At 39.5% G+C, this 13,411-nt stretch overlaps 1 protein-coding gene across 1 annotated transcript; it reads left to right on the plus strand.

Annotated features, from left to right (window-relative positions):
* The first annotated feature begins 4,998 nt into the window (after positions 1-4,998).
* On the plus strand, positions 4,999-7,149 carry LOC113022021 (potassium voltage-gated channel subfamily A member 10). The gene has a single exon (XM_026166982.2). The coding sequence runs from the start codon at positions 5,182-5,184 to the stop codon at positions 6,871-6,873; it is 1,692 nt and encodes a 563-aa protein (XP_026022767.1). The 5' UTR covers positions 4,999-5,181; the 3' UTR covers positions 6,874-7,149.
* The last annotated feature ends 6,262 nt before the right edge of the window (positions 7,150-13,411 follow it).

Genomic DNA, 13,411 nt, shown 5'->3' on the forward strand with positions numbered 1-13,411 from the left:
ACCAGATGTCGTTACCTCACTATAAGATTACGAGGCTGGAATGTCTAATCCGTGCTACCTGACATGCACATTGAAATCCTGTCACCCTTAATGGGCAAGCCAATGCATTCTGAGCATATGGGCTTCTGAGATAGTATTACCTAGATCATGTGCACAAGATGAGTAGTTCCCAGCTTATGTTCATTGTCATTTCAAACGGTGTATTTAGTCTCTCAGCAGTGAGTAAATAGTGTAGCTGTTGAATGCAACTGAGAACATTCACTAGAAAACAGTAGTTAAATAAGCTAAAATCAATAATTTTTTTTATTTACAGTGTTTCAAATTACAGTGAAAAGCACATTTCGTTCACCATAGAACAGCAGAATGTCAACTGAATCTGTGGTCCTGCTCAGCATTAATTAATTTTCAGCTCGTTGTTTAGCTTCTGCCCCCACAACTTTACTTTGTTTGTTACTCCCCTTGTGGTGTTGTTTTAAGGCTGCTGCAGGCAAGGAGAAACATTTCCAAACAGCAAGCAGTTGAGGAGTAGTCGTTGAAGATAGTGGAGCAACTGCCAAAAGAGAAAGACTGAGAGATTCTTCTGGTGGCAGGTTATGGGTGTTAGAGCAATTAATGTTATCAGCAAATGCTATAAAGTTTTGCTAGCAAGCTGTCATAAGTAGGGGAATTTGCTGTAGAGATGAAAACTATTTTATGTATAACGCTGTAAAGATGTTTGCTGTTGAGCATTTGGGGGGGGGGGGAAGTCAGTGGTTTCAAGTTAAAGCAAGTATACATTTCAAAAACATTGAACCTGCCAGAACATAATGTTTATTTGACAGCTTTATAAGTTCATGCATTATTATTTTAAACCCTTGGGGCATCCTGGTGGATGGAGGATTTAAGACACTGACCATGCAGTCTGTCAGTGTTCAGCTATACTTCCTTTCTGGCATTTTGCCTTTTAAATATCTGCTGTCCCTGTTGAACAAAAGAGTTGAGAAATTACACTTATAATATATTTAAACTACCCAATAAATTATAATATAGTTTGGACACAAAATTCTATTAGTCAGAAGGTAAATTTACCTGTGAGATTTCACAAATAGTCATGTGGGGAAAAAATGTGTTTTCCCAGGATTCTTTGCGGTCTGTTAGAAACAAAACAGCCCATGATTCAACAGCAGCTTCTATATAATATTAATTTAATTCAGTAATGTTTATGGGCATTTGTTTATTCACAGCTTTCTTAAGGTCCCATCACAACATTTCCATCAGGTTGAGATCTGGACTTTACCTGGACAACTACAATACCTTGACTCTCCTTATTCAGGCATTCTGTTGTAGACTTGGGATCATTGTCATGTTGCATGACCCAGATTGGGCCAAACTTTAGCTGTCGGACAGATGGTCTCACATCGACTCTAGAATACTTTGGCATACGGAGGAGTTGCCCAGCTGATGCTGATAGATACCAAATCACACTTAACAAACATTTAACTGAGGCCAATAAAGTATGAGATGAAGCACTAGGGTTTTGTGCAGCTTCTTTCAGCATTCCACAGTCTGACCAAATTTCCGAGGAAGATTTTGGAAAGTGTCTTGAATATTTTACGCACGTGAATAAACTTTCTCACTGTAAAATAATGGACTGCAAATGCTTGAAAATGGCCTTAAACTGCTTCACAAACTGGTGTGCAGCAACAGTTGCTAAGATCACTGTTAATGTCTTTTCTTCTTTGCAATGTGTTAACACACAGCTGAATGCTCTAGACAGCAAACTGCCAAATTGTCTGCTTTTATAGAGGGGCTCACATTTGCTGATAATCAGTTAATCAACTATATTAATCAACTACACGGCCTCTTAATCTCTATGGAAGTATAACTATCTTTTTGGCATGTAGTCACTGTAGTCACATACATATTTGCTCTGCAAAAGTATACTTTTTGCAGAGCAAAAGAGAGATGAATCAAGCATTCTAATAATGTATTTCCTAGTGCTAGTTAAAGTAAATACTACTCTTCATTAGATCAAAAAGTAAATGCTGGATTTTTACCTATGTCAGTGTTTTCGGGGTGTGACATTGCTACGGTTACTAAAGAAACTTGATACTTCTTTCAAATATTGCAAATTTTAAGCTTTCATAAGCTGTTGTTACTATTTCTAGCAGGTGTCCATGGCTCAAAGTCAGGCTCCATAAAGGTGTGCAGGAGGTGATTTGTACCCATGCAGCGTCAGTATGGTTCACACAAGCCTTCACGTTGGAGAAAATGCTTTGTCAACACACTGTGTTTATCAGTAAGGTGACAGTGTCATCGGGGAGAGGGCTGAATATTGGGAGGGAGGAGCTATGGATGATGGATTGAGGGCTGCATGAAAGGGCAGAGGGAGGGACGTTATCCCTCTGGTACCTTGTCGGTACTCGTGAGACAAGTAACACTGCAGCAGCTGCAGTCCACGTCATCCTGGAGCTCATATCTCAGGCATTTACCGCCCCTTTCCTCATTTCAGTGACAAATCGTTTTGCAGAGGAATACATCGATTATTTACCCTCTCAGCCTGACTCATGTAGTATATGAACACCCCTCGCTGTCCATCTTCCTGTCCTTCTTTGCCTGTCACAAATTCTATTATGAAGTGTTTAAGTGACAGGTCATGCTTCGACTGACTGCACTCTCAATGACATGTCCAGGATATAACAGGATCACACAAGAAAAAGATCCCTACATATTGAGAATGTTGACCTAGCTGGGTGATGTTTGCACATGCAAGTCTCTGTGTGGCCATGCTCTATGTGCATGAATTTCCCCTTAAGTTAATATTTATGAATGTACATGAGCATGATGTTCATGTGAGAACACATAATGACATGTCAAGAGGTGAGTGTTGATGATCAATGGGAAAGCACAGACTGTAAAGTCTTAATAGTTTTCTGTGACCTTGAAGCCATGTGAAGTAGTCCTGCTCAGTATTACAGGGGCTCAGGAGACAGCCGATTCCTGGCTGCAGCAGAGCAAAAGTGAGATGAAGGAAGGATTTCTGGTTTCCATCAACTGGTTTTATATCCAGTAACATATTAATCAAACTGTGCTGCCAAATAGGATGACATTCTGAGAAAGTGCAAGGTTATGTTCAATTAAACTATACTAACTAGTATAGCATCTCTGTAATTAAAGTATTTCAATTTGAATTGGACTTTAGCTGCTTTATTAATCTGACAAAATCTCAGTTGCAGAAGGTGCAGAAGTATTTAAGTCTTCACACCTCAAGGGGAGAGCACAATCAGAATATACTAAACCCCTGTGAAAAGTTCAACCATTTATCAATAGAATTCACTAAAATATGTTGTAATTCATATTTTTCACACACTAGAATTAGCACGTTATAGATTTGCATCACATGTTTGCAGAGCCATTGTAAAAAGCAGATTTCTGTTAAGATTTAGAAAACAGTTGTGACAGTTTTGTCAATGGCAGGTGAAGTAACAGTTCACATCTGTGTACATGTGTAAATAAAAGGGAGGTGAAGCCCCTAGGATGATGTGTTCTTCTGCTTAGGGTAATGAGGGTAATGGCAAGTATTGTAACAGGGAAAAAATATGGTTAAATCCCAAGGTGAGGGTGGGTTGGATGATCCTGTATGTGGGTGCTTACTCTGCAGGAAAGGCGGAAAAGAGGGGGTCCCACACTCCCTTTGCCTCATCAAACAGCGATTGGCTCCTGCGGAGTAAATCTCCTATCACAGAGCTTACCTATCTCCAGTGGTGGAGGAGGGAGGAGGGAGAACAAAGCCAGGTGACCCCCACATTTAAAGTACAGTGAGTTCGCTTTACGTGTGTTTTAGTTTGTCTGTGTTTGCGTGTGTGCGACTGTGTACGTTTGTGAGTATGTGTGGGTACCTCTGGCATCTCTGGTTTCGTATTCGGTGTTAAATTACCCAGTGGGAGCTTTAATAGAGCTTGAGACACTCTTGATTGTGAGTCTGGATAAGGGAGAGTGAAGGGAGTGAAGGGGAGCAGAGCGGAGCTGCCAGGCAGGATTAGAGAGGACACAATAACTTCTGCAGAGCGGGGACATGGGTGAGTGGTACAGGCATCTGCACACAGCTGGATTTAAACTTTTAACTTTTTAATTGAAAATTTGGACGTGATTTGGCAGCGCTTTGATGTTCAGACCTTGTTAAGGTAATATCATTTGTTGTGTCTTTCAGTATCATCTTGGTGTGAGATAATGCTGAGTTAACTCAATTTTAAGGTTTCTGCAGCAAAAAAAATCATTATAATAATAATAATTGATTCAAATGTCTGAGATCCAAGAACTCTGTCCAAAATGCACTTTTTTGTCCATTTTTTTATTGGGCTCAGTAACTCCTTTCCAAACATATATCAATATACCATTTCAGTTGTTTGCATAACCTCTATATAATATTCTTACATAAGAACAGACTGTTACATTATCTGCTACATTGCAAGTGGAAACTGAGTCCCAAGTCTGTCAGGGCCCTTGGTGTCTAGTGGACACAGAGGTTGCAGCCTTCGAGCGTGTGTCAGGATTTGGTTACCTGTCCGAACCAGACAAACGGAATGATAAACAGCCTCTTAGAGATAAGGTAAATGTGATGCTGATAGACTATCCTGAGGCTGAACAGCGTCTGGATGGATTAAACAAGTCACTAGTTAGGTACTTACAGACAAACATTTAGATACTGAGACAAAATAAATGTGCTTTGGTTTTGATGAATCTCTGTTTTCAGTCATAAATGAAAGTTCAGATGTTTTTCTATAATGAAACAGCTTTGCCATACATATCAGCAATAATACCATCCATACTCCATGTAAGCATTTTCAGGGCCGAATTTGCCAAGTTTGTGTTTTCGTTTAGGTTATCGGAGAGAATTTGGAGGGTGGTGGGGGGGATAACTGCACAAGCAAAGTATCAGATGGCTGGCACTCTGCTTATCTAAACAGGAGCTGACAGAGGTGTATTGCAGCATTTGTCCAATTTCACAACATTCCTTTTTCCCACCCCTATTTCACAGATTACACAGAGGTCTGAACCCAAAAAGTAGTGTACAGCTGCCTGAATGATAACCAGGAGGAGGGAGCCCCTGCCAGGATCTTCCGTGTGGCACTGGCTGTGGTGTCTCCTCTGTCTACAAAAAAACGTTGATAGACAGAGCTGTGGCTAGTGACAAGACAGGCAATGGAGGTGCCACTAGTTAATTTTGAGAACATGGATGATGTTGGCATCAACCTGGGAGACCCAAGTGATTCTGGGTACCCAACCTCACCTACATCAGAGGCCGCTGATCAGAACCTTTTAACCCAGCGTTTGACTTCTCCTCAACAGTCACCACACAGAAGACGACGCAGCCATCAGTCTGGTGCAGAGGGGCTCTCACCTTCCACTCCTCTTACACTGACCACCAAAGCCAACTCCAGCAGTGGCAGTTTGATCTCTAATCTAAAGCTCCTGATCAACAGTGAGTCTCCCACCAACAGTGTCTTCAGTAAGATGCCGAGGGATTATTACGAGAGTGAAGATTTGTTTGAAAAGCACTACATGGAAGAAAAAGATGAGAAAGTTGTCATCAATATTTCAGGACTGATGTTTGAGACCCAGCTCAGCACCCTGAATAAGTTTCCAGAGACACTGCTTGGAGACCCTATGAAGAGGATAAGCTATTTTGACCCAATGAGAAACGAGTACTTTTTTGACAGAAACCGTCCATCTTTTGATGGGATTCTCTACTACTATCAGTCAGGAGGGAGAATCCGCAGACCAGCCAATGTACCTTTAGATGTATTTGCAAATGAAATTGTTTTCTATGAATTGGGTCATGAAGCAATGGAGCAGTTCCGTGAAGATGAAGGGTTTATCAAAGAGCCAGAAGTTCTTTTGCCCACCAATGAACTCCAGCGACAGTTTTGGCTACTGTTTGAATACCCAGAGAGCTCCAGTGCGGCCAAATCTGTTGCTCTGGTTTCTGTCCTTGTTATTGTCATCTCTATCTTCATATTCTGCCTAGAGACTCTGCCAGAGTTCAGGGAGGACAATGACTTTATTCCGGGTGTAACCCAATTTATCAATGGCAGCCGAGAAGATGCTAACCTTCATCAGACCACTAAAAACCTGCTAGCATATTTCACTGATCCCTTTTTCATAGTGGAGACTATTTGCATAATTTGGTTTTGCTTTGAACTCGGTGTCCGCTTCGTAGTGTGCCCAAGCAAAAGTGATTTCTTCAATAACATCATGAATATCATCGACATCGTCTCTATTATTCCTTACTTTGTAACCCTGGGAACAGAGCTGGCTACAACACCTGATGACGATATGAACTCTAGTCAGAACATGTCTTTAGCAATCTTAAGAATCATCCGACTAGTGAGAGTCTTCAGAATTTTTAAGCTCTCCCGACACTCAAAGGGACTTCAGATTTTGGGGCAGACCCTGAAAGCCAGCATGAGGGAACTGGGCCTGCTAATCTTCTTCCTATTTATAGGAGTCATCCTATTCTCAAGTGCCATCTACTTTGCAGAAGTGGATGAGCCCCAGACACAATTTGTTAGCATCCCTGATGGCTTCTGGTGGGCTGTGGTGACGATGACCACTGTGGGTTACGGCGACATGTGCCCCATCACCATGGGAGGCAAAATGGTCGGCACTCTCTGTGCCATTGCTGGTGTCCTGACCATTGCCCTACCCGTCCCTGTCATCGTGTCCAACTTCAACTATTTTTACCACCGTGAGACTGAGCAGGAGGAGAAACAGGTGATGGATGCAGCAGCAGAGGCTGCCCAGAAAATGTCAGCTGCAAATAAGTGTGGAAGCACACTTTCACTAAACAAAAGTAACAGCACCTGGCAGAATGAAAAGAATGGCATGCACTGATAAAGAAACTCAAGTATTTATTTATATAAAGGGCATGAAAAACAAATGGACAAAACAAACATATCCATTAATAAGATACACTGGCTAATCAGTTTATCTTTCTCTCTATTTTATACAACAAACATGGCAGCATTTGTGCAGATAAATTACAGTATTAATAAGAACCGTGTGGTCCTGTGGCAACCAGGATAGGCTCCAGCCACCCTGCAACTCTGACTTAGATAAAGGGTTATGGATAAATCTATGGATGTATGTTTGGCGATACAGTTTTCACAGAAGTTGTCTGCCTGCATGTGAATGTGTCAAAGTGCAATTACTACAACTACTGTCAGTTACCTTTATGAGAATGACTGAAAGGTATAACATATTATCTTTCATTCAGTGCACTTTGAAGAAAAATGTCATAGCAATTATGTACTTGAGGCAAATACTTAATCTTGGAAAATGTTATTGTTAGAGTAAATACTGTAACGACGGGACAGGCAGTTGTATAATGTCCCTCTGGGCTGTATTAGCAGACTAAGTGACGGAAGAAAACAAATCAAAAATTATTTTGAGCAGCAGTAGAACTGGAAGTATATTCAGTACTCATATTACATCACAGTCCCATGTCAGTCTATACTTCATCATAATCAGCAGAATCTTGAGAGGACTTGGCATGATTTTCAAGGGCAGATGAATGTATCCAGGCAAAAGGACATCAGCACACGCAGTGACTTATCAGCAAATCTATTCTTGTGGAGAAGCAGCGCTTCTCCATATGACACAGCATAACAATATCTGTGTGACAAACAGTTGGCACATTAGCATGTCCGCCATAAATCTTTTAGATGGCTGAAGAATATAAATCTAATATAATAGAGTATAATGTTGTACATGCAGTAGTTGCATGAAAAAGTTTCAGCTTTTAAAATCAACTTTTCTTTTATTATTTGGGATTTTGCTCCAAATTATGCACATTAGATATATGGATCACCTTCTAAAGTGTAATGTGAATTTACCCTTTAAAAAACACATCAATCCAATGCACTTAATGCTTTTTTCCACATATCTCTTAAGCACTTTTGGAATTTTGCACCATCCACTGTTGGCAGGGGAAAAAAATGTGTAAAAAAAATGTGAAAGAACATGTGTCTTCAGTTTGTATCTGAGAGAGCTGGAGAAAGGACAAAGGCAAAAAAAAATTGACTTTGCACTCTTATTTGAACATATCTCCATTTGCCTTCTTTCTCTCATTTTTAACTGCATGGCATAGTGTGCTGGAATGAGGTTTACTTCTTGTTATCAGCAAATTAACCTTTGAATATTTACTGTGGCTGAATGCATTGTAGTATTTTAACCATAATAGTAATGAGCATTGTATTCCATGTGATGGGAAAAGCCAATACCTTAAGTGGATTTGAGAAAAGAAGAGAACAAATGATAAATGTGCACAGTTTATTTGAATTGGTACTATATATGCATGCCACATTTTGACCTTGAAAATGTACTGTATGTAAGTTTATGAAACATATAAATACAGCTTGTACTAAAGTGTAAATGGATATAGTTGAAAAACAGTTGGTACCTTTTTAATAACCTCACAATATGCAATAATGACGTGACGTGCGGATGAAAAAAAAATTTATTTTTCACCCATGGAAAGAGCAATACCTGTAATTAAAATGCAATAAGGTGACATCAACGTCACCTGGGTACTCAGCACTTTACAATGTCATGAAGCACTTAATATCTAAGGACTCTTACTGTGTGTGTCAACATTGTACAGTTCAAGTCATAATTTGCTGTTTTATTTATTCAGCAAAGAGTGCCTTTCATTAAACGTGTATTCTAAAAGTGTGAAGTTTCCTTAGATAATTTCTTTTCTGGGATGAAATGCACCTGTGTTTTAATTTAAATGTTTAAAACATCTTTTTCTCCCCTGTGTTTAATAATAATGGTGATGAATGGAGGTGTAAGTCTCAGTGTATAGCTTTAGGCATGAATACTCATTAACGCCTCATGTTAGCTGTTATTAACGCCTACTCGCTGTTGGTTCTCTGCTGATATCATGATGGCATCCCTCTCTGTATCTTCAGGTTTCTATAAAAACTCATGCCTAACACTGTGTCACATCACGAGACAGAAAAAGTCAGGCTGTTTTAAATATTGATGTATATCAAGACTGGAGGAGCAGATGTTTGTCATTGTGTGTTCTCTAAAAAAAAGCCTATAAAGAATAGAATTTCTGTCAGAAATAGGTGTGAAGATCAAAAAGGGATTATCAAATTATAGAGCAATCTAAAAATGGGGGGATTTTGAGTCAAAAATGTGAAATAGAAACGTGATTAGCTTTTCCTTTCTATTGGCAAAGCTCGTCACTGGATGGAGAAATTCTAATACTGTGTGCCTAACAATGCCTTTGACTGGGATCGTTTCTGAAGCAAAAGCACCAAATTAAATATGCAGACCTTATGAATCATTTATAAGACTATCTATCTTGGCTTCTAAGGCTAGGCACTGACTATTTAACTTGTCTTACTGTCCCATACAGTCACAGGAAGGAAACATTTTCAGTTGGTATGTGTAAACGATATCAAGGTATTATGAGTGTAGACTTTATATATCTAATGCATTTTTTGTGCTAAGTCTTTCCTCCATCAAAAACGTAGTTGCAGTGTTTTCATGCTGAAACATACTGACTGTTTTATTACCATCTGTTTGGAGCCCTGTCCGTGTCTCTAGTTAACACTCAGGTCAGCGGGCCACCATTCTGCCCCACTGATCACTGATTGTACAGTGATAGCCCAAAGACAAGGTCTGGTAGCATTTTAGCATTTAACAGACAGGTGGCTCTGGCAAGGTCAAAGCTAATGTGAGGCTATCATTTATAATTCATTGGGTGTTTAATGAAGAGATCACATCTATCCTGCCTTACAAAAAGATTCACCCCAAGAAATCCATTCAAAGCAGATGGTCCAGTCACTGTGACACAGCACACTGTACTGCACCCCTTAATGGATCTAAAAATATCACTGTTGCATGACTCTGTTTATCCTTTTACTCTCCAAGTTAGTGACAAGCTCTGTCTCGTTGCTTTAAAAGAAAACAATGGACTGGTCTCACATGAAAGCTCAGACAATGAGTCTCATATCAGTAGATTGGGTTACTGTTTTGTCAGCAGACACGTTAAGCCAATTTCAAAGCTGCACAGACAGCAGCCTGTGTACTGTAGTTCACACCCTCCTGAGGGCAAAGTCACTTGGACCTCTGCAGCTTGTGTTTGTAATAAAACTCTAAAAAGTCTCCAGTTTCTTCCAGTGACTTGGATGCTGGAACAAGCCCAGTAAAAACAATGCTTGATGACCTTGTTGTTATAGAGTTTTGATCAAAGTGTGAAGGCAGCGCTGCAATGAGTGGCAATGCAATCCTCACAGCTTTAATATTGATTAATACCTACGGTATTACTTGAATCATTGATTCTGTGCCATGAGTTTGCTGACTGAGGACTTTTAGACACGGCTTCTGCATTACTCTTATAGCCTTTTTATTAACTAAAGAACTAATATGATGACCTTAGAAAAACAAAACCAAAGAAGAGCCGCTTTATAACAAATGAGCAGTAGATGTTTGGCACAGGACAAACCAATCTTGCAAGGTACTCCATCTGCTCTCTCAGCACTCGAGGATGAAGAACAGAAAGGTCGACGTACACCTCTTTACAGTGGAGAGGGGATCAGGCATCCTGGCACTATGTGATAACACGATGCTCCACAGATGGGGTTTTGTTGGGAAGTCCTTTCAACCGTTGTTTTGTTTGTTCACCTATGCCGGAGATCATTTATGTTACATCTAAAATGTAATCATCACGCATGAATCAACTTCTAGGTAATAATTAAAGAACCTCATATCTCAGTCCTCCTTATTTGGATAAGGCTGATGATATTTTATGTTTCTGATTGTCAATAAATGTCATTAAAAAATTAAAACAATGAAAGGATCATAGTAAATGTTACTTAATATCATAAGGTAAAGATCAGATATCATTTAACATAACCCAAACAATTCCTTCTTAGCAAGACTTAGCAACCCTCTCTTATATAAAAGTGACGTTATTTCTGGTACTTTCTGAATCCTCAAAGTTTGGCATTTGGCGAAAACCATCTGGGTTTTATGACACCATGTTATGAAGCGACCATATTTAGGTGAGTTGGAGCTAACTAATTTTTTACGTTAACATTAGCAAGTTTAATGTTGACGTTAAAAAATAGCAATTAGGAACACCGCAACCAAGTAGTCATCCCTACAATACTTCTTTGAAGTCCACCAGCTGGGGCGTTGTAATGTGACTAATGTAAGTCTAAAGTCTGTGACACAAGACAATATCAGAGACAGACATGTTTGCAAATGAGAATTTTAAGACACCCAGAAACAAAACATACCCCAACGGACTTTAAGCCTGGATTATAGTTAGTGGCGGACACAGTCACGGATAGCTCAGTGCATGCGTAGTTGGTGCATTGTAAGGTAAATTATCCACGGACCCTTCCATTCACCGTCCGTTGAAGAAATTTACGTCACTGGAACCCAAGTGGACCCCCTTGGACTCTGGGACACGGAAAGTATAAAACTAGCTTTAGACTGTATAGATTTAACATGTAGACACAGATCTCTGCTGATTATTCATTTTTATTAATTGACTAGTTCATTTCAAAAATATAAATATAACTACATTATATAACTACAATAAATTATAAACAAAAACCAAGGCAAAACACAACAAGGTGTTGTGGATATCTCTATATACCAAGGATTTTTTCACATTCTCCAAAAGGAATAGAGTGAAGTTTACACATACATGCGGTTTACACTTTTTAAAATAAAATAATCCTAGACTTAAGCCCAACCACCTGGTGTTTAAACTGTCAGTCTGTAAGGGTTAGCCAATCAAAAGAAAGCTGATTTCAAGGGAAAATGTCCTAAAGGCAAAGGAGCTTAAACAGCTGTTTCAAGCATCTTACAGTATAAAAAGCAGATTACTAAGAATTAGCTTGACCTCTAAGTTATGCAAAAACTACTTTAGTGGAGTCCAAGAATTAAAAAAATATTGAGGCAGAAATGGGCAGATTAGGTCCACTTTAATTTAAATAGATGTGTTTTTAAAAACAATTTCAAGGATGAGGAAAATTAGCAATAGCAACTAAATTGTTGTTAGTTGACCGTGGCTCAGGGGGTTGGGTAGCGTATCTGTAACCGGAAGGTCGCCGGTTCGATCCCCGGGCTCTCTGTCCTGGTCGTTGTGTCCTTGGGCAAGATACTTTACCCTACCGCCTACTGGTGATGGCGCGATATGGCAGCCTTGCTTCTGTCAGTCTGCCCCAGGGCAGCTGTGGCTACAACCGTAGCTTGCCTCCATCAGTGTGTGAATGCGAGAGTGAATGAATAGTGGCATTGTAAAGCACTTTGGGTGCCTTGAAAAGCGCTATATAAATCCAATCCATTATTATTATGCCATCCTGTAGATGTGCTAGCTTTGGGCTGACAGTTAGCCTCAAGTGGCCATTTTCATGAACATGGCAGTTTATGCAAAATATACTGCTCTACTGAATAACATATATAAAAACAAATAAATTATTTGTTTCTATTTTATTCTTATTTACTAAAATCTGTAGTCTCCAACTGTTAAGATCACTGAGCTTTGCAGTAAAATTGGATGCACTGCTTAGATTTATGTCTTAAGTGAACTGGATTTCCTTCCTCTTTAACATAATAAATGTGAAACTATGTTACACATTAACAGATTCCTGCTTGTATTTCCTTTCTGATTCAGCATTAAAAGTATAAGGACTTTGTTTCAGAAACCTCTTAAGTTGTTAAATGACATGATGATGAACTTACATAACTCAGTTTCATTTTCTGGTGGCTAGCTTTCAATGCATCATATACGCTATTACACCATTTAATCAAAAAGCCTCTAGGGTGTATTGTACAGCAGTATTATTGGCTAGAGACATTAATGTAATCACTGTATGCCCTAGTATCTGTTTATATGTGTTTTGTTAGCACAGCTCTGCATTACCTGGGTAATACTCATCTATCATTTTAAGACTGGAGAGTCCCTAGACAGAGGATGAGTAATTATTCAAACAGATAAAGATTTACAGCAGGTAAACGCGCTGTGGCTGCTCCGCTGCACTGCGTCAGCCCTGGAGGTCAATGACCAGATCTTGTGGGACGAAATGTGAGTCTCACATTTGTCCAGCTTAAGACCCATGAAAAATGAAAAAGGTGACCTGAAGTATCATGTGGGGCCAGACAGTAATGCATTGCCTTGAAGACCACAAGGTGCTTTGCACATCTGCAACAGCCAAGGTTTTTCATAAAGTCGGGTTAGGGATCTGATGCAGTCTGTTTGTGAAAAATTACTGGAAATGATGCAATCATAAAGGCACAGTTCTGTGGAACTGAAAATGTTACGCAAACATGTGGATACCAAAAGTGAAACTATTTTGTATACTGTGGAACAACAAATTATGTAGGCTTACCATATTTTTGAATG

The sequence above is a fragment of the Astatotilapia calliptera genome, chromosome 5 (assembly GCF_964374335.1).
Source record: "Astatotilapia calliptera chromosome 5, fAstCal68.1, whole genome shotgun sequence".
Classification (NCBI taxonomy): Eukaryota; Metazoa; Chordata; class Actinopteri; order Cichliformes; family Cichlidae; genus Astatotilapia; species Astatotilapia calliptera.